Below are 18,277 nucleotides of genomic sequence, written 5' to 3' on the forward strand. Positions count from 1 at the left end.
CTTTGTAAATATATGAAGCAGGGTAATTGGATGGCCCGTGTTTGGTAATTCCGGTGCCTGAGCGTGTGGGTCCGACGAGGCCTCGTCCCCTGGGCTCGCCTGGCCCTCGCCTCTTCGGGGTCTGGTGTTTTCCGCCGAGCGCTCCTGCGCCTTTGGCATTTTATCTCGAATCCTCTAGAGTCCTGCCGTGAGGCTCTGCGTCCTCCGTAAGGACTTGCACCTGCTTCTGCGGCCAGAGCTTGTCCTGACGTGGGGCCGCGTGAGCCCCTCTGCTGGAGGTGTCCGGACCACGCAGGCGGCACAGCTGGGGAGGCCGGGCTCCTGGTCACAAAACCCCGGGGGGCTCCGGAGATGACTGGGAGCCCCAGCCGTCGGTGCAGTCGCCCGGGCCCCGCCCACTGGGGCTCAGGGGCTGCGTCCTGCTAACCTGTCGGAAGCTTAGCGTCCCCCGGGCTCCGCCGAGGCCCGCCGGGGACTCCGCCCTCGTCCCGGGTCCTCACGCTTGCGTCTTCGTCCCCACAGGTGCCACAGCTTTGTGCCATCTGTGTGCAGTGATTTTAAAAACCTTTTATCCGACGTTCTAGATGATTGCGGCAGGTGGCTCAGTCCGGATGGGCGTCGCGGGGCCGCAGGACGCCAGGGCCACGGCGATGCTCTGCTCGTCTTCCTCGCGACGTTCGAGCCCCTAACACAGGCTCCCTGCCGTTGCTTAGGACAGCGGGGAGGCGTCCCGAGGCCAGATATTGATTCGTAGTTAATTGTCTGTTGTTGACAATGTCAGACGGGTCCACGTGGAGTTACGGCTCCTGTGAGTCAGGAAGCCCGCCGAGGACGACAGACGGACGCACTTCGACCTCACGCCTTGCCTGACGTGCCACACCCCGCACGCTCGCGGGGCTGGGCGAGTGCACCCACTCACTGCCGGTCTCCTGTCACCTGACAGATCGCCCTCTACGTCTGGGACAGAGGGGACGGGCCTGCCCTCACCGCGGTGCCCGAGCTGTGTACGGACAGCGTGGACGCCCGCTGTGCCACCACGGGCCGCTCCTCCCTGCCCCTTTGCGTGAGTACCCGGAGGAAGCCCCCCTGCCCCCCGGAGGGGCTCGCCCGCGTGCGAGTACCGTCCAGCACGTCCCACGCCGAGAGGGCCGGCGTTTGCTGCGCCAGCCCGGCGAGACCGTGTGTCGCGTCTGGACTGAGCTCAGCCCCGGGAGGTGAGCCCCTCGTCACTCTGCGCGGAGGACAGAGGGGCAGCGTCGCGCACGGCGAGCGGGGCCGTGAGGAGCTGCCACTGCCCACCCCCCCACCCTGGATCTCGATGGCGCTGGCCGCAGCTCTTCCGCGTCCGGCATCGTCTCTTGTCGACGGTGCAGCCTGTGCCCTCGGAATCTCTGTGCCATCCCCCAGCAGGGCGCGGCCGGGGTCAGGTCCCATCGGCGGACGGCAGAGGCGGGGTTGTGGGCTCAGCTGCCCTTCCCCTGAACTCCCTCCTGGAGCCAGGTCTGGTGACCCTGACGCTGGCGCCCTTGGCCTCTCGGGCCCGCGAGACCTAACGCAGGTGTGAAGTTACAGTAATATGGACTCACGCGCGTGTCTGTTTTTCCTTGTTTTTTAGGGAAATCCAGTGAAGAAGGAGGATATTTTTGTTGCAGTGAAAACATGCAAGAAATTTCATGGTGATCGAAGTATGTTTTGGGCTATTCGTTTTTACTGAACTTCTAAAATCCATATTGCCTTTAAAAAAAGTACAGACCAGATAGAAACTCAAGAAAGGGAAAACGACATGTCTGTTGTCGAAGTGAAAGTCGTTATTTAATCAGATTCCTGTCATACGCCTTCAGAAAGGACACTTGTATACTGAGACCCGGGTGGTCCAAGCCCTTCTAAATATCGTCAAAAGCAGCGTTTTAAACACTCAGCTGTTGCAGTCCCGGAGACAATACGTGAATAACGATCCATTTTGCAAAACAATGTCTTATTATGTCCACACTCAGTCTCCAAACTGCATGAGAATTATGAGAGGGGGTTTCAAGGTGACAGAATGACAAGAAAGAATGATTTGCACATTTATTTCAAATGCACACATTGGGACTTTTAAATAGAGATTTGTCTTTGCTCATGAGTAGATATGAGAGAAAAGGAAGAAGGTATCTTAGCAGTGGACCCTGCTTAAGGAAATCCTGGAAGGCAGATGGCTGCTGTTTTTATTCAAGTTTTTGCTGCCACTACGGAATTCTACTAAGTTATGGTAATAACGTTAAAAAAAAAAAAAGCCTATTTTAAATATATACAGACATAATTTCTCCTTTCACCTTCTTTCAAAAGCACGTTTCTGAAGCTGAAAATTAGACAGTCTTTTGCATTTCTAACTTTAGCATATATTTAATGTTTTTTTTTTCCCATGGAAAGACTGTCGAGTTCACCTAGAGCGTGGTATTTACATAGGAGAAATGTCTAACCCGTTGTCATTTTCGTGGGATTGAAGCTATAGGTGAAATTCATTTATATGATTTATGTGATCATGTAATACTTACACATTATAATTTAAAGGGAAACGTATTTGCCAAATAAAAGAATAGTATAATTTGGAATTAAAAGGTTGTCTAAGACACTGACATCAACTAAAATCTGGTTATGATCAGCAATACCTCAAAAGTGTGTCACCTGTAAACCCATATGTTTACCTAAAATAGGTTGCGTCCCCGGCCCCCGGGCTCTGCCCTGCCGTGGCATTCTCGTCCAAAGCTACCATTTGGTACAGAGAATTATCCAGTATTTCTTCTCGCTGCTTCCTTTTTTGCTTTTTCTGGGGTTTTTCGCATACGTGCTGTCGCCTAGTTTCGTGCTGGCGACTCTGGTGACGTGACCATCACCGTTTTCTCGTGACGTTATGGAGAGAGCTGGGTTCGGGGCGGGACACAGTTGGCCCCGTGCCCGTGGTCCGTGGCGCGGGGCGGCTGGGGGCTCCCGGCTCCAAGTCCTGTGTCCTCCAGTCACAGTGAGGCTGCGACCTCCTCCATGTCTTACAAACCTAACACCCGATAAGTAGCATTCGGCCCTTTTCTGGCTGACGTGCGCCCCCCCCTCCCTAAAATCGGGAATCCCGCGGGTGCGTCTTCCCCTCTCCTGAGACCAGACAGACGCCAGGGTTGGATTCTGTGGTCACTGACTTGCAAACTGGGATGACAGGTCCATCTGTCGAAAAAAGCATATTCCTGAAAACCAAGGCGTTCACATTCGACCATCTGGTAGTGGCGCAGTGTTCAAGTGTCACGTTCATCTATAATCTGTGTTTTGCAGGTAAATTTACCTGCATTGATTCTGCCAAGCTGTGTAGAAGATTTGCCTTCCATGCAGTAGGCTTTTTTTATAGTCCAATTTTTACTTCGCTCCAATTTTAAGTTATCTTGCGGCAAACCCTGAAAGAGGCATTCACTATTTTATTACGTGGTGGGAACTATGCTTCTCTTTATTGGAAATGAGATACCAGATCACGTTAACCTATTGTGAAATATTTTCTCAAAGTTTAATACCTTTAGGAGTGCAGTGCTTCAACACAATATAAAATATTTTATAAATAATAGAATTAATTCAATTTAGAATTCAAACAATGCTCATAAAAGGGACCGATGTTTTAAAAGTGTTAAGTAATTTAGAATCAACCCTGGCTGAAAATCAAGCCTTAACCTGCTGTTATGGAAAACAAGGAGAAGATTTTTGTCACATTGGAATCTGGAAGTAGTAAGGAGTGTTTCCCCTCAGCAACCTTGTCATTATTTCCTACATCTGTCTCTGTTTTGACATAGAGAAATCCTTATATCTGCCTTTTTATGACTGTAGAGAATTATATTTGAATGTGTGAAAATAATATTTAGTAGAATAGGTAATTTAGAGATTATTATAGCAAATATCCAGAAGTCATCGGTCTTTTTCTTTCTTAAAAGACTATAAGATGGAGCACTCCTGTATTTTATATAAGGGCTGTCTCGGAGTTGGTTGACTTATAGAGCTAACCACCAATTTGGCCTTGCACAGGCAGTTTTTGCATAGAATTTATTTTTACTTGGACTGGGACAAAGGAAAAGATAAATAAATATCCTGATAAAGTTTCAAAATATTGGTCTGAAGAGTTGATTCGTTGGAATCGAGACTTTGAACAGAGTATAACATCTAGACAGGTGACCTTTCTATTTAAACAACAACAGAAACACTTCCTTCTCTTTAAAATTTAGAGATGCACAGACAGTAACTTAAAAAGTAGAGAAGAAAGTAATTACTCGGATGGTCGGTCATATGAGTTAATATCAACTAGCGATCAGGCAGATTCTGCAGGTGGATGTACAACTCCACTTTTGAGCATCTCACCAGGAAACAGGAAACCAGGAAAGCTTTCCATTGTTCATGTTTCTTGTATTAAAACAATTGATCTGTTAACAATAGAGTTTTAAAATCCGCAGTGGTTCCCAAGGGCTCATTTCTTTCACATTTTCCCAAAGCGTAACGGTAGTGTCAGTCAGCGCGTGTGCTGTGGGGTCACGCCCTTCATAGGGTTGGGCTGGAATCTGGGTGAGGACAGTGTCATCTGAGAAGCCAGCCTGGCCCACATTGTAAGGGAGGCGCATTTGCATCTCAGTCAGAAATACACAGAATTTCCAATTTTTGGAAGTAATTTTATCCCTCACCCATCAAAAGGCATTTTAAAATTCCAGTTGTGAATTTTAAACGGAGCCTATTGAGAAGAGGGGAACATTAGTGGAAATTAATTTAAATGCAACAGTATAATCAGACCGTCCGTTGATTAGGTGCTGATTGAACACAATCAGTATAATCGGAACATTTCTCATCATATGGAAGCACGTGAGTTTATCACCAGGAAGGGAGAGTCTCGGCTTTGGAGCATCTTGCAGATGCCTCGAAAAGAGGGTCTGTTTCCGCGCCTTGGCATTTCCCGGGGGGAAAGCGCGCCCTGAGGCTTGGACGCCTGACGGAGAACAGGGACCGGTCCCCTTCCTTCACAGGCGCTCGCGCTGCCCCCTTGCGCCCCGAGCTTCTCTCCGTACTGTGCTGGTGACTGTCGCCTGTCTCATTTTTTCAGTCCCCATTGTCAAGCAGACGTGGGCGGGCCAGGCAAGTCGCATTGAGTATTACAGCGACCACGCAGACAGTTCCATTCCCACGGTGGACCTGGGGGTCCCCAACACAGACAGAGGTGAGTCCCTCGCTCCTGCCCCCGTCACCCGGCATGTCCATCCTGCACGTACCATAAGTGCAACGAGGCGCGAAGCCAGATGTTTATGGGAACCATCCTTTTTCCTTCCTCCCTTCCCACATCCTTGCCCGCGGATGTGGGCCGGTTACTTCGGCTCGAGAGCTGCGTCCGAGGGGAAGCGAGGCTGTAGGTTTTTGCGGGCCACGCGGGCACCGCCGAGCACCTCGGCTCCGACATTTGACGCCTTCAGCACGCGCCGCGGGCCCAGCCCGTGCTCGGCGCCAACTTACCGTCTTCCCGCAGGAAGCGTCCCCTCGTTTGACTGGAGCACTTTGACCAGCCAGGATGGTCACCCAACGGCTGTGTGCGGGCCCGTCACACGCCGGGGGAGGCGGCAGGCAGGGGACGGTCCCCGGGGAGCGCATGGCCGGGCTCATTTTGTGCGCACCTCTGTGTGGCCCTCAGCCACATGCCACACTGGCTCTGTCGCATGAGCTCCACTGCACACGTGTGTGTGTGGTCAGATTGGCTAACGTTTAAGTAGCAAGTCGTTGGAAGCGCACGCAGGCTTCCTGACAAAAGCGGGATTTTAATTCCAGCGAATGAAGGGAGGAGTTTTCCCAGCACGCCTTCCGAGGCCCTTCGCTCACCCTCGTTTGTATCCGGTGTCCTGACACGTTGATCCTGGTCCCCCAGAGCCTTTGAGGAATAAAGCGGCCGTGAGCTGACTGCCTGGCTCCGCAGTCACTCATCTTGGCGGTAATGGCACCCGTGATCCCTGATTATAAAGGGTGATGCGGAATCAGGTGCCGAGTCTGTCGCTGTTCCAGAAAGACAATTTCAGATGAATTTTTTTCTTCCGCTTTTTTTTTTTTTTTTCGGTTAATCTTGCTCTGTAGACTTCAGTTCAGGTCGGCTTCAGTAATCGTTTATTGAAACAGGCATCTCTTATTTAGCGTCTTAATTCATTTTTAGCCTGACCTTATTATCGCTCATAATTATAGTCTCCTTTATTCCAAAAGGAACTTGCGATGGCTTTCAAAAATACATGCCATCATGGTTAAAAACACAGAAAGAGATCAAGAATAACGAAAATAAAGGTCCAACGGAGCGGCTTGATATGAATTAGTTAACATTAGCTCATTCTCTACTGTGTCACCAAATACTCTGTCGAAACGAGGGGCGTGTTCCTCTTTACCAAGTGGGGTGCTCCCCCGCCTTTATCCTTCTCTTGGCCCCGCCACGAAAGCGCCCACGTGCATCCGCTGGCCACGAGGCGCGGCCGACGTGGTCAGCCGGGCGCCCTCACGGCGGACGACGTGGCCCGGGCACGCGGTACCCGCGCAGCAGGTGCCGCCGGAAGGGATGGAGGACGGCGTGGCCCGCCGCCGCGCACCGCCGTTTCTCGCCGGCCGTGACGCGTGCGGTTCTCACGCTCTGTGGAACCGTCAGGCTTCGTGGTTTCTCTGAGGCCCGCAACTTTCTCGCCTGCCTGGAGCTAAGGTGCAAGTCCCGTCTCTGCTTCGTGTGAGCTGTGCCACCTCCTGCCGTCCCCTCCCCTCTCTCCGCCTCCATTCCGTCGCGAGCGGCGCGAATGGCTTAGGCTCTGCCATCCCTGAAGCTCCCCCTGGTTCACTACGTCTGCGAACGTTAAAAACAGCTAATTTCCAAAACTTCAGACTATTAAAGTGCATTGCAGGTGCATTTAAGCTTCTGCTTTTAACACTTTAGAGCTTACAAAAATGTTTTAAAATGAGTTCAATGTATTTTAAAGAAAATAATACATCGCAAGTTTTCTTCTCGCTTTTCTTAGGTCATTGTGGAAAGACGTTCGCCATTTTGGAGAGGTTTCTGAATCTCAGCCACGACAAGATAGCGTGGTTAGTCATCGTGGATGACGACACGTTAATAAGGTGGGCGCCCTTCTCGCCCTAGGGTGGCTCGAGATTCTACGCATACCCACATTTCGACACTGATGGGTCCTTCTGCTCCGGCCATGGTGGGGCGACGGGGACTGGATTACCCTCACGCCTGAAACAGCCCCCCAAAAGGGCAACAAGAGGGCTTTAGGCAAGAAAGGACAGTGAATTATGAGGACGCATGAGGCAAGCGAGGCGAGTCCCTCAGCTGGCCCAGCTGACCGCCCCGCGGTGTCCCCGTCACTGCTCAGGGAGGCCGCCGGGCCAGCTCCTGGAGTAGGAGAGATGGAGCCGGGAGGCCGAGAGACGGGAGCCATCGACGTGCAGGACGGAGGGGGCAGAAGGAGCAGGGGACCGTGGAGGCGCCCCTAGGCATAGACCGATATGAGAGACAGGGTCCCCGGAGGCTGGGGAGGGGCCCAGCCAGAGACGGGAGTTGACGGTGCCTGACACACATGGGGCCGAGCATGGGGCCTGCTCGCTCCCGCCAGCCCGGGACGGGACAGCCCAGCGGCAGGGGCGGTGGGCGGAGCCCGAGGAGGGGCCCCCTACGGTGGTGGCGCACAGCTCGCCCCGGGCTGAGCACGGCTCCCGTCCTGCCTGATGGATCCTAAAAGCAAGACCTGAAAGGCCAGACTGTTCCTGAGCCCGCCTCTGAGAACAAAGCTCGAGAGGCTTTGCAGAACTACCGAAATATCCAGCACCCGACAGGGTGAGAGTCACGATGCTTGGAAGGTCACCAGGCATGCAAAGCAGCAGGAAAATTCACCCACGACCACGAGAAAACAGTGGAATGAAACCGTCCCATAGAATTAGCGGTTATTAAGCTGTTACCGAGAGTTATCCTAATTCTATTCCTTACCTTCAAAAAAGAGCCTTGCAAGGCGTACACAGGCTTGAAATCGAACTTCTAGAGATGAAAACTGCATGGTCCGAGGTGGCAAACCTGCCGGATGGGATTAACACAAACAGACTTCGCAGAAGAAAGTGCCACCGACCTTGAGGACACACCGCCACAGTAACTGTCCAAATGAAACACAGAGAAGAAATAGTTCTGAACCAATGAACGGAGTGTCCCTGAGCTGTGGGGCAATTCCTGGTGGCTTCGAGCATATGCCACTGGAGTCCCCCAAAGAGAAGGGGCACGTGCCAGATGTTTAAAGAGATAGTTTCCAAATTCGATGAGAACGATAAACAGATGCGAGACGCTCGGTGAGCCCCGGGCGTGACTGTGCGCGTCCACGCAGCGCGGCCAGCTCGGAGGACACGTCATCGGCGGCGTCTCGTGCGGCGGGACGGCGTCTGGGGCTGCGTCGCGTGGGGCAACCGCCTTCGGGACATCGACTCCGCCTGGAAGTCCCGCCGGCTGTTCGCGGAGCTTTCTTTTTTCCCCATTTCGCTGGCAAAAACCTCCGGCTGCTCGGCGATGTCTTAAGTGCGTCTCTGAGTTTGAACCCTGTCAGCTTTAACTTTCCAGACGGACACTGTCCTTGATCACCAGGAACCCCCTACCTGCTCTGAAGTCGCGAGGCTGAGCAACTGCAGGGTTTGCCGTCCGGCCGCCTGGACAGAGCTGGGGACCTGCTGGTCGCAGCCCCAGCTGGGAGCGAATGTGAAGCGTGCGATAGTTTTTAGACTCGGGTTGTTTCTTCAGCTTTAAAACGCTGCTGTGACTCATAGGCAGGCGGTGGACGCCGCGGGCGGAGACACCCTGAAGGGACCCCGCTCCGGCGCCTCAACCCCAGAAATGCGAGGTCGCGGTCGAGTTGACGATTGCACAACAGGCGGGGAGGAGGGCTACTTTCCCCCTCTTCTCTGGTCAAGAGGTGGACGTAACCTTGCCCCCGACGGTTTGGGCTTTTAGAGGCTGTTGCCGACCAGAGGCTGCTGTTTCCTTGGGGGCCTCATTCTCCGTGACTGGGGGGTGTCAGGAAGGAACCCCCGCACTCCCGGCCTCCCCTGCAGAGCTGTTAGATTTCAAGCCCGACTCCACATGCACCTAACGGGGGCCTCGTCCGTACCCTCAAAGCTCCTCGACCGTCTAGAATTCAGACAGACACCAAGTGCATCTGGGGTGATGTGGCAATTAGTTGACGCTCCCTGGGGGCCTGGGGAGGCGGGCCCCGTGGCTGAGTCTCCCTGGGGGCCTGGGGAGGCGGGCCCCGTGGCTGAGGCTCCCTGGGGGCCTGGGGAGGTGGGCCCTGTGGCTGAGGCTCCCTGGGGGCCTGGGGAGGTGGGCCTTGGAGCGCTGGGGCCTCACCACCTTGCCCTCACACCCTGCAGCCCACCCTGGGCTGCCAGGCCGGCAGGGCCCCTTAAACCCAGCAGGAGGCCCCTTGACTTTCAATTCCCGTTTCCAGTGACGTCAGGTGTTCACCAGTCCTCTTTACAAACCTGCCTCTGTAACTGCCTGGAATCCCACCTCCGCGTGATCGCAGCCCCGTGCCCTCCCGTGTGACCAGCGGGCGTGGGGGCCGTGCTGCGCTCACGAGCTGCCACTTCTGTCCCCCCCGGGCCCCTAGCATCCCGCGGCTCCGGCGCCTGCTCAGCTGCTACGACGCGGACGGCCCCGTGCTCCTGGGAGAACGCTACGGCTACGGCCTGGGCACCGGCGGCTACAGCTACGTCACGGGCGGAGGCGGGTAATGAGGGGCTCCCCGGGCACAATGCCGGCCGGGTGGGGGTGGCGCTTGGGAGCGGGTCCCTGTGCACGCACGTGCGCCTGGCAGCGGCTCGTCCAGGAGGACGGTGACCGTGAATCTGCCCGAGGCGAACAGAGCCGCCAGCAGGTAACCCAGCAGGTGACGTTCTTCCCCTTGAAGAGACGACCCAGACCGCGGCAGGGCGCCTGGTGCAGACAGACGTCCCTGTGAGTCTGGTCGCCGCTGGGCAGCCCGTTAGGTTTGACCGTCTGTTTAAATGAAAAAAGCAAGTGGGACATAGATTACGTTTTCAGAAACTAAGTCTTTAGACTTTAATTATCCTGTGCTCATAAGTCACAGCTGCGGAAAGGCCAGTGCAGAAGTTTAGACTCAGCAATTCAGTGAGACTGGTGTCACAGGTTTCAAATGACAATTAAAAGTCAAATGTTTTTAAAGAGAAGCGGCCCGACCTCTCATCGGGAGGGGTTGTGACCCGCTTTATGTGGGTGGTCAGTGGGGCGCCCAGTCCTCCCTGTCACCCTGCAGCCGGCGCTGTGGGGCCCCGGGGGCCTGTGCTCAGCGCCCTGGAATTCCTCCCGCAGCCGCGTGAGGGGTGCCGGCTGCCTGTGGGGCGCCGGCTGCGTGCGGGGTGCCGGCCGTGCTGAGCAGTGGCCCCTGAGCCTCGAGGGGCTGGGCCATGTGCTTTCCCCCGCTGTGCCCTGGGCTTCCAGCTGCGGGTGCTCGAGGGTGGCGCTCTGGGCGCTCCGGTTTGGCCTTGCCAGCTCGGTGGCCTGTGCGGCGTGGCGTGGAGGTGGCTCTCACAGTGGTGACCAGGCCCGGCGGGGTACCGGTCTGCTGCGCTGACCTGAGGTCGCCAGCAACGGGAGATAGGGAGCGCCAGGCCTGCGGGGGTCGCCGGGATGAGGCCGGGGGTGCCGAGCGCTCTGTGGGGAAGAGCCCCGAGTGGCCAGGGCGACGTGTTTGGAGCAGCAGGAACGTCCTCGAGGAGCCTGCCCCGTGTCGGCCTGCGAGGAGAGCTGCAGCCGCAGCGTCCGGCGGTGTTTCCGGTGTCACGCGGACGCCGCCGATGGCCCTCTGCACGTCAGGGTCAGCTGACGGCCGCGAGCGGGTCCTAAGCACGGCTTTGAACAGCAAAACCCGGACGGGACCGGGTGGGCGCGGCGCACTGGAGTGCGGCTCGTGGCGAAGGCCGAGGGCTGTCCGCGGGCTCCCGTCCGTCCGTACGGGGCTGTCCGCGGGCTCCCGTCCGTCCTTATGTCCGCGGGCTCCCGTCCGTCCTTACGGGGCTGTCCGCGGGCTCCCGTCCGTCCGTACGGGGCTGTCCGCAGGCTCCCGTCCGTCCGTACGGGGCTGTCCGCGGGCTCCCGTCCGTCCGTACGGGGCTGTCCGCGGGCTTCCGTCCGTCCGTACGGGCACGACACGCATGTGGTCGCGGTGACACGTGTTTGCGCCCTCGCATGGTCCCCGGTCGGGGCGGCGGCCCCGGCCCGTCTGGCCCGGGGGCAGAGCGAAGTGGGGGGCGCGGGCTCCGGGCACGCCCGCTGAGGTCCGTGCGGTCTGGGGGAGACCCGTGTGCTGTCTGACTCCAGGCGTCTGTTTCTGCTTCGTGCTCACTCCTGGGAACTCTGGGGACAGTTGGTCCGATTTCTCTTTTCTTTCTCAAATGTACTGATTCATGGCTGTCTGGGTAGGGAGCCGTGGTCAGGAGGTCGCATTCTCCTCGGGACCGGCCGGGCCCGTGGTGCCCACAGGGGCCGCCCCCCGGCCCTGCCCGTGCTGGGGGCCGGCGGGCCCGCGTCCAAGGCACTGCCCGTGTGTGTCCTGGACTTGGTGCCGCATCCTCGGGCAAGTCCCTGCCTCCCATTCATACTTATTTTTAAAATTAGTATACTGCATATGACAGGAAGTCGCAGAGCCGTTTGGCATCTTTTTAACGTTTAAACGTTGGCAGGCGGAGCAGACGTACTCTGACGTGAGCAGCAGGTCTCCATTTTGGGGCCAACTTCATCTCGAAAGACCCCATCGGCGCGCGGACAGACCCGAGCTGTCGAAGGCCCGTGCGAACTTCATTTGTGCGGACGGTTGGCGTCCTGTGAGAGCAGGCTCAGAGAAAAGTGCTCATTAACCAGTAGATATTTCATGCTTGCGTTTTATCTTCCCTGAAAGTTAATTTTCTCGAGAGTAGGCTGAAGTAAGCGGCCTTCCTCCTCTTTCTTGCTCTCCCAGATGCTGGCAAAGGAAACAAGCGTTTCTGTTAAATTGCGTTGACGAACGAGACCGCAGCTCTGCCGGATGCGCCGTGTGCCGAGGGGCTTTTCTGGGGTGGTGTCGGGGGGCTGGGGGCGCCCGTCTGCAGCCGCCGCGTGTCCCCTCGCCAGGCCCTTCCCTGGGGGCGGGGGGGGGTCCCTTAGACGAGCCGGAGAAGGACACAGTCACACCAGGGTCACGGGAGGGCACCAGGCTTCTGAGGAGGCCGCTGGTGGCGGTCACGCCTGCGGTTTCCGCCGGGGCCTCGGGCGCAGCCGCGCTCCTGTGTGGCCCCAGGCGAAGGGCTGCCGCTCGGTCCTGCCTGGCCGCGTTCCGTCGGGGTGTCGGGGTGTCCTAGCAAGGGCGGGGCGCCTGGCCACGCGCGCTGGTCAAACTGCCCTGCACTGAGCCCAGCCGAGCGCGAGGTCAGCGCCTCTGCCTCAGCGAGTGTGCCGGGCTCTGTCCCCTGCCATCCGACCGAGCCACAGGCCGCTGCTGCCTCGGGGGGACCCGTCTGCCTCGGGGGGGCCCCGTCATTGTCACTCACCGCGTGTGCGGCTCTGCCCAGTGCTGTGCGCGAGGCCCTGTACTTGGCGAGGGGAATGTCTGGGTAGGTTTTGGAGTTTTGCCTTTAAGGGAGCCATGGCTCATTGGGGATGAACTTGTGGACCATCTCGGTCCTTTCGGCCCTATCAGTGATGGGGTTATTCACGACGTGAGGAGGTCCACTCACTCGGACCGGAGTGGGAACCGGCAACCAACATGTGTGTTGAAGACGGGGGCGTTTATCGCAGGAACTTGGTGCAGACGTGGAGAGGGCAGGAGGGGTGAAAGGGGCAGGTGGCTGTCCCTAGAGCAGGTGGCTTCACCACAGGCGGCTGCTACTGCCCCTGAGACAAGCGCCGTTTTCTGGAGCCCGTCGTGGGGACAGCATGGCTGCCGCTGTCGGTCAGGGCGCCGCATGCGAGCTGGACCCGGGACCGGCTCCGAGGCCCTGCTGCGGCCGCGGCTGCCACCATCCCGCCTCTGCCCCGGACCCCCCGTGCCGGCGGCAGATGGCCTGCCCCAGTGCTGTGCCCCTCGCCCTCGGAGCGAGGCCAGGACCGGCGGGCGAGGGGCACGGGACAGGCAGGAGCAGAGCGAGTCCCTGCAGGAGGGACCCAGCACGGGGGCCACGCGCCGTCAGAGCTCCATGCGGTAAATCGCCGCGTGGAAGCTTCTAGGCTTGGACAGGGCGTGGCTTTCTGGTTAGAGCTGGTCTCTCGCGTCCGTGCGAGGCGCACGTGTCTGTGCCGACGTCTTGCCGGTCTCATGGGGGGCGGGAGCTGAGCTCGGTCCAGTCTCCAGCCGCATCCCTGACGCGGACGCGCCGAGAGCAGCAGGTGCGTGAGCTCGGCCAGCGTCGCCGAGGGGAGTCACTGCCCTGTGCAGAGAGCTCGGGGCGCGTCCCCAGGGCCTGGACCAACGGGGCGGGGTCACAGTGAAGGGCACCGCCCTCGAGGGCGGGGGGGGGGGGGTTAGCCACCCGAGGAGGAGCGGCTCTAAGGGCTCTAACGCGCCCGCCCTGCCTCCCGCAGGATGGTCTTCAGCAGAGAAGCCGTCAGGAGGCTGCTCGGCGGCCAGTGCCGGTGCCACAGCAACGACGCCCCGGACGACATGGTGCTGGGCATGTGCTCCAGCGGGCTGGGCGTCCCCGTGACGCACAGCCCCCTCTTCCACCAGGTGAGCGGCCGGCGCTGCGCCGGGGGTCCCCGCTTCTCGCCCTGCCCGCGGCCGGGCTCCGCGGCCGTCCCTGCCCTGCCCAGGGGGTTGGTGCGGAACACGGACAGCTTGCCGCTGGAAGGCGGAAACATGCAGAAAACGAAGTGGTGTTTGACGGGCGTCCTCGCCGTGCGGGATCAGGGAAACGCTGCCTTTTTTACCCCCTTTCTCAGGAGTTAAAAAACTGATGGCTTTTAAAAATTACTAGACGCCCTCTAGGAACGGACAGGACGGACCTCACGCTGTCCTGCGGGCCACCAAGTCTGTGCGACTCCACACTTCCCTCCGTCTTCAGACGTCCCCTGACTGCCTTTTTATCGGGCTTTCCCCAGTTTGGATGCTGTCAAACTGAGTGGCTGAACTTCATTAAATTTCAAAGTATCTCAATAAGCATATATTCCGGGGGTCACAGAAAAGAGAGGAGAGGATGCTTACCGGGGCGCTCAGTGCTCACAGCTTCAGCATGTCGCAGTGCGGGGATGGAGAAGGAGATTCTTCTACGCTGTTTTTAATAATTTTTTTAGGAATCAGGTCAGCGAACATTCCGATATTTCTAAGAATAAAAGCAGATATACTTGCACTAAAAATAACTAGAGCCCATACCCATTTAACGCTCTTCTGCAAAACACTCAAAGTTTCTTGAAAGCTGAAATGAATACATGTGTATTTTTAGTGCCTCCTTCATGTCGAAGATGCAGTTTTCATGCTGTTAGTAACCAGCAGTGGTAGCTATCGTAGCGCTGCAGAGACTTGGGCGTGACAGAAATAGCGCTTTGGAAAAGGGCGTGAACGTGGCAGCGGAGGCGTTTGCACTGTGAGAAGGGCAGAGTCCACGTCCGCACCCTACGGGCCGCAAGGGAGGATGAAAATAGACCTTTGACGATGAGTGCATGAGCAGCATCCTCCGGGCACGGTCAGAGGGAACCGGTCCATCTTGTAGTAGCCCAGGTGCTCGCAGCCGTCGGAAGCACGGTGTTGTTACGAAGCCGGAGAAAGCGAGTTACTCATGCCTGCTTGCCCTCTGCCTTGCTCCATCACAGGGGAAGGGGGTGGAAGCTTCTGGTGTCTAAGGGGAGTAATTCATCACTGTTAGGATGGCAGTCTTAGATTTGGTTGGCAGCCTGCTTATGTATTCTTAGGAAAAGAATGCATTGGTTTAAAAAAAAATAATCTTTAAACGTGCTTTGAAGGGAACGTTAAAAAAGTTTTGTTTCCCGCATTTTCAAACTCTCGATTTCTCTGATTCACATAATAAATTTTAAACTTCTCCAAAATCGTAAACTTGGCTTCAGGCCCCTGCCCCAGCAGGCGCGGCGGTGACTCCCACCCGAGCCCCCCACGCGGCGTGCGGCGGTCGGGCGCTCCTGCCGTTCGTAAGGGGCGCGCGCTCACCCACACGGCGCAGCAGCTCGCACCGAGGAGGAGGCAGGCGGCACAGGGCGAAGGATGGCGGCTTCCGGGGGGTCAGGGACAGCGCGGGCGGCGGAGCCGTCCCAGGTGCAGAGCCGCTGGGGCACCTGCCTTCCCTGCGAGTCAGGGAGGGTCACGCTGACGTGATGGGCTCCGGAGGGGCCTCGGAGGACGGAGCGCCTCCCCTGCGTGCCCCTGTTTAAAAACGAAGTTTCTAGGGCGTGTGGCTCGCTGCCTTTTTAAAACTATTCGCCACCGATGGGTGCGGCAGTGTGTGACGCTTCCCTTTCTCTGGGGCCATTATGGCATTTCCCGAGAAGGGAACCGGATACGTTTCTCCTGGCGGCAACCTCAGGGGCCTTGCTGACCATAACATGGGACCCATAACATGAGTTCCCTCAGCGAAGAGCCAGAACGGTCCCAGTGCAGTGAGACTTTATTCTACTGCCCTTTGTAACTCCGTCTCACTGTCTTTTCCTTTAAAATTGTCTTCTTAAGTTTTTAACCCCATGGGCACCTAGAATGCCACACAATGGCCATACGAAGCTCCCTACACTGTTTGGAAGGCTTCCTCGCGGGTGGTGGTGTCTGAACCCTCACCTGAGGAGAGGTGTGCCGCCCCTGGCCGAGGCCTCCCAAGGAGGCCAGGGTGCCCAAAGCCACGCTGACGCGCCGAGCCTGGGGCTGAGGGCCAGCCGCAGGTGTCCCGGCCGGACACTGGGGCGGCAGCTGGCCGCCTGCCCTCGCCCGACTCCGGCGTCTGCGAGCCATGCTGCCCAGGGGCCTGTGACTCCTGCGAGCTCTGGTGTCTCCTCGGTAAGTGGGGGATGAGCCACGGTACCCTGTCTTGCGAGGTCGTTTCAAGGATCGGGGGAAATAAAATTTAATGAAGGTATTCTGTGAACCCCTGCAGAAAGTTATTTAAATACGCATATCAAGAATTTAAGCAGAATGTAATAAAATATGAGCCGAGAGAAGACTTGTTTTTTTAAAGTGTATCCTATCTAGTTTTACTAAAGTCGAGGCTTTTAGGATCGACAGCGCAGCGAGTGACCGTAATGCGTCTGAGCTGTGAGTTTATAAACGAGGTGAGCGCTGAGAGCCCGGACGCTTTGTGTAGAGCCCACGAGGCAGGGTCTGCTGGCCGTTCCACACCTTGGGGGCCTCCTCGCGCTTGTCGATCGCGGCCGCGTCTGATTCCGCTTGCATGTCACGCCTTAAGTGTCGAGAATTTTGACGTGAGGGCGACGCAGACACTTCTGAGGCCCCTGCGCACAGCGTCCACCCACGTCACTCGGAACGTCCCACCCTCTGGGACCAAACGAGTCATTTCAGTGGGAGGAGCGTGTGAGTCGCTTCCCCCTGCTCCCTGCCGAGTGCCACAGTCCCGCCTCTGGAGGGCACCCTCCTAGTGACATGGCGGCAGGGGACGGGCGGAGGGACCCGGGGAGGCCTGCGCCACCCCGCACGGCCCACCTGGCCAGAGTTCCTGTAGACAGCCCGGGAGATGGCCGCCGTTTCTGCCATTCTGCCGGTCACGACAGCAACTCAGTGACTTTCCGGGGGAAGCCTTTTACGCTCGTCCCCCCGTGGTTCAGGTCCCCGGAGGCGTGACGGTGCCTCTCAGAGGCGAAAGGCGCCAGGCTGGGGGTGTTAAAGTCCCTGGAGGCGCAAAAGCGGAAAGCCTGCAGGAGGGGCAGGTTCCGGTGGGAGGAGGGTCCTCCTCGCTCTCCGCGTCCCGTCTCAAGCGATGGCCCCGCGTCACGCGCCCCGCCGCCGCTCTGGCCAGACGGGGCCTGACGCTCTGCTCTCCCCGCAGGCCCGGCCCGTGGACTACCCCGAGGCCTACCTGTCCCACCAGGTGCCCGTGTCGTTCCACAAGCACTGGAACATCGACCCCGTGAAGGCTTACGTCACGTGGCTGGCGCCCGGCGAGGAGGACGAAGCCGGGCCGGAGACGCGGAAGGGCCGTAAAGACGAGTTATGAAGCCGGGGGCCGGGGCACCCCGGGGCACCCCTGGGCCGGGCCCGCGTGCCGCGTGCCGCCCGCCTGGGCCACGCAGCTCCGGGGGCTCGGCCTGTGCCGTGTTTTGAGGGGGAAGACAGGCCATCGCGGGGAACAGGTTTTGTTTTTCTGGGAAAAGTCACTTGCTTCGGCCTCACGCCTTACTGCACTGCAGACTCCTGTGTGTTTGTGAAGCCGTGACACACCAGCTTCGTCACTGTCACGGGGAAATAAACGGCACCAGGAGTCGCCTTCCCGTTCCGGCTCTTCATTCTAAGGAGTGTCAGCTGCGCATGAGATGGAGCCGTGTCCCGAGCCGTTGCTCCGCAGAGGGGCGGGGAGGGGAGGAAGGGGGTGGGGGCGGGCGCGCGGAGGGGACTCGCGCCGTATCACAGTGGCAGGGACTTCAACCACGTTGTGGATGATGGAGAGTGCATCCCGGTCGCTCGGCAGGAGTAACGCCGTAAAGGATGACTCATAAAGCGTGACAGTCTGGCTGGGGAGTATCCCCCGCAGTCCACAGTCAGGGTCGTTATGGTTTATCTATGTTTCTCTCGGTGCCTCATAAACAAGGCCTTTTGTGCGGGGGAGAGTCTCACCTCGCCGGAGGCTCGTTTGTGGTCCAGCTCTTCGCCTGCTCCAGCCCATGGTGGGCTGGGTGCTGCGGAAACGCGCCTTCGCTATTTAAAAATTAAAAACCAGCTGTTTTTTTTCCAGTCTCCGTGAGCTCTATGTAAGTCTCAGGAAGTGAGTTAAACTATCTCAGACCTGATATTTTGTCTTATTTTTCTCTGCGACTCTCCTGACTCCGAACAGACCCCCAGGGCACCGACCCACGAACCAGGGGAGCGCCGTGATGTGGCAATTTTCCTGAGTTCTTAAAGAATGGGATTTGAACACACTATTCCAAAACAGCTCTCACTTTCAAATCGTACCTTCAACATACAGTAATTGAACACATTCATTATTAATTTGTAAAAAGTACTGTCTTTTCATGTTTTAATACTATAATTCAGTTTCCTAAAGGTATTTGCATAAAATTTGATGTTGATATGTCAAACTA

At 57.4% G+C, this 18,277-nt stretch overlaps 1 protein-coding gene across 1 annotated transcript in view; it reads left to right on the forward strand.

The window, feature by feature from the left end:
* The window catches only part of B3GLCT (beta 3-glucosyltransferase), a 57,810-nt gene extending 40,336 nt beyond the window's left edge, over nt 1-17,474 (forward strand). The window contains exons 9-15 of the mRNA XM_036228420.1: nt 944-1,063; nt 1,616-1,685; nt 5,096-5,209; nt 7,023-7,122; nt 9,651-9,770; nt 13,616-13,760; nt 17,029-17,474. Coding sequence (XP_036084313.1) covers nt 944-1,063; nt 1,616-1,685; nt 5,096-5,209; nt 7,023-7,122; nt 9,651-9,770; nt 13,616-13,760; nt 17,029-17,196 — 837 coding nt within the window. The 3' untranslated portion in view covers nt 17,197-17,474. The remainder of the gene's footprint in view (nt 1-943; nt 1,064-1,615; nt 1,686-5,095; nt 5,210-7,022; nt 7,123-9,650; nt 9,771-13,615; nt 13,761-17,028) is intronic.
* The last annotated feature ends 803 nt before the right edge of the window (nt 17,475-18,277 follow it).

This window comes from Rousettus aegyptiacus, unplaced genomic scaffold (genome assembly GCF_014176215.1).
Source record: "Rousettus aegyptiacus isolate mRouAeg1 unplaced genomic scaffold, mRouAeg1.p scaffold_m13_p_11, whole genome shotgun sequence".
NCBI lineage: Eukaryota > Metazoa > Chordata > Mammalia > Chiroptera > Pteropodidae > Rousettus > Rousettus aegyptiacus.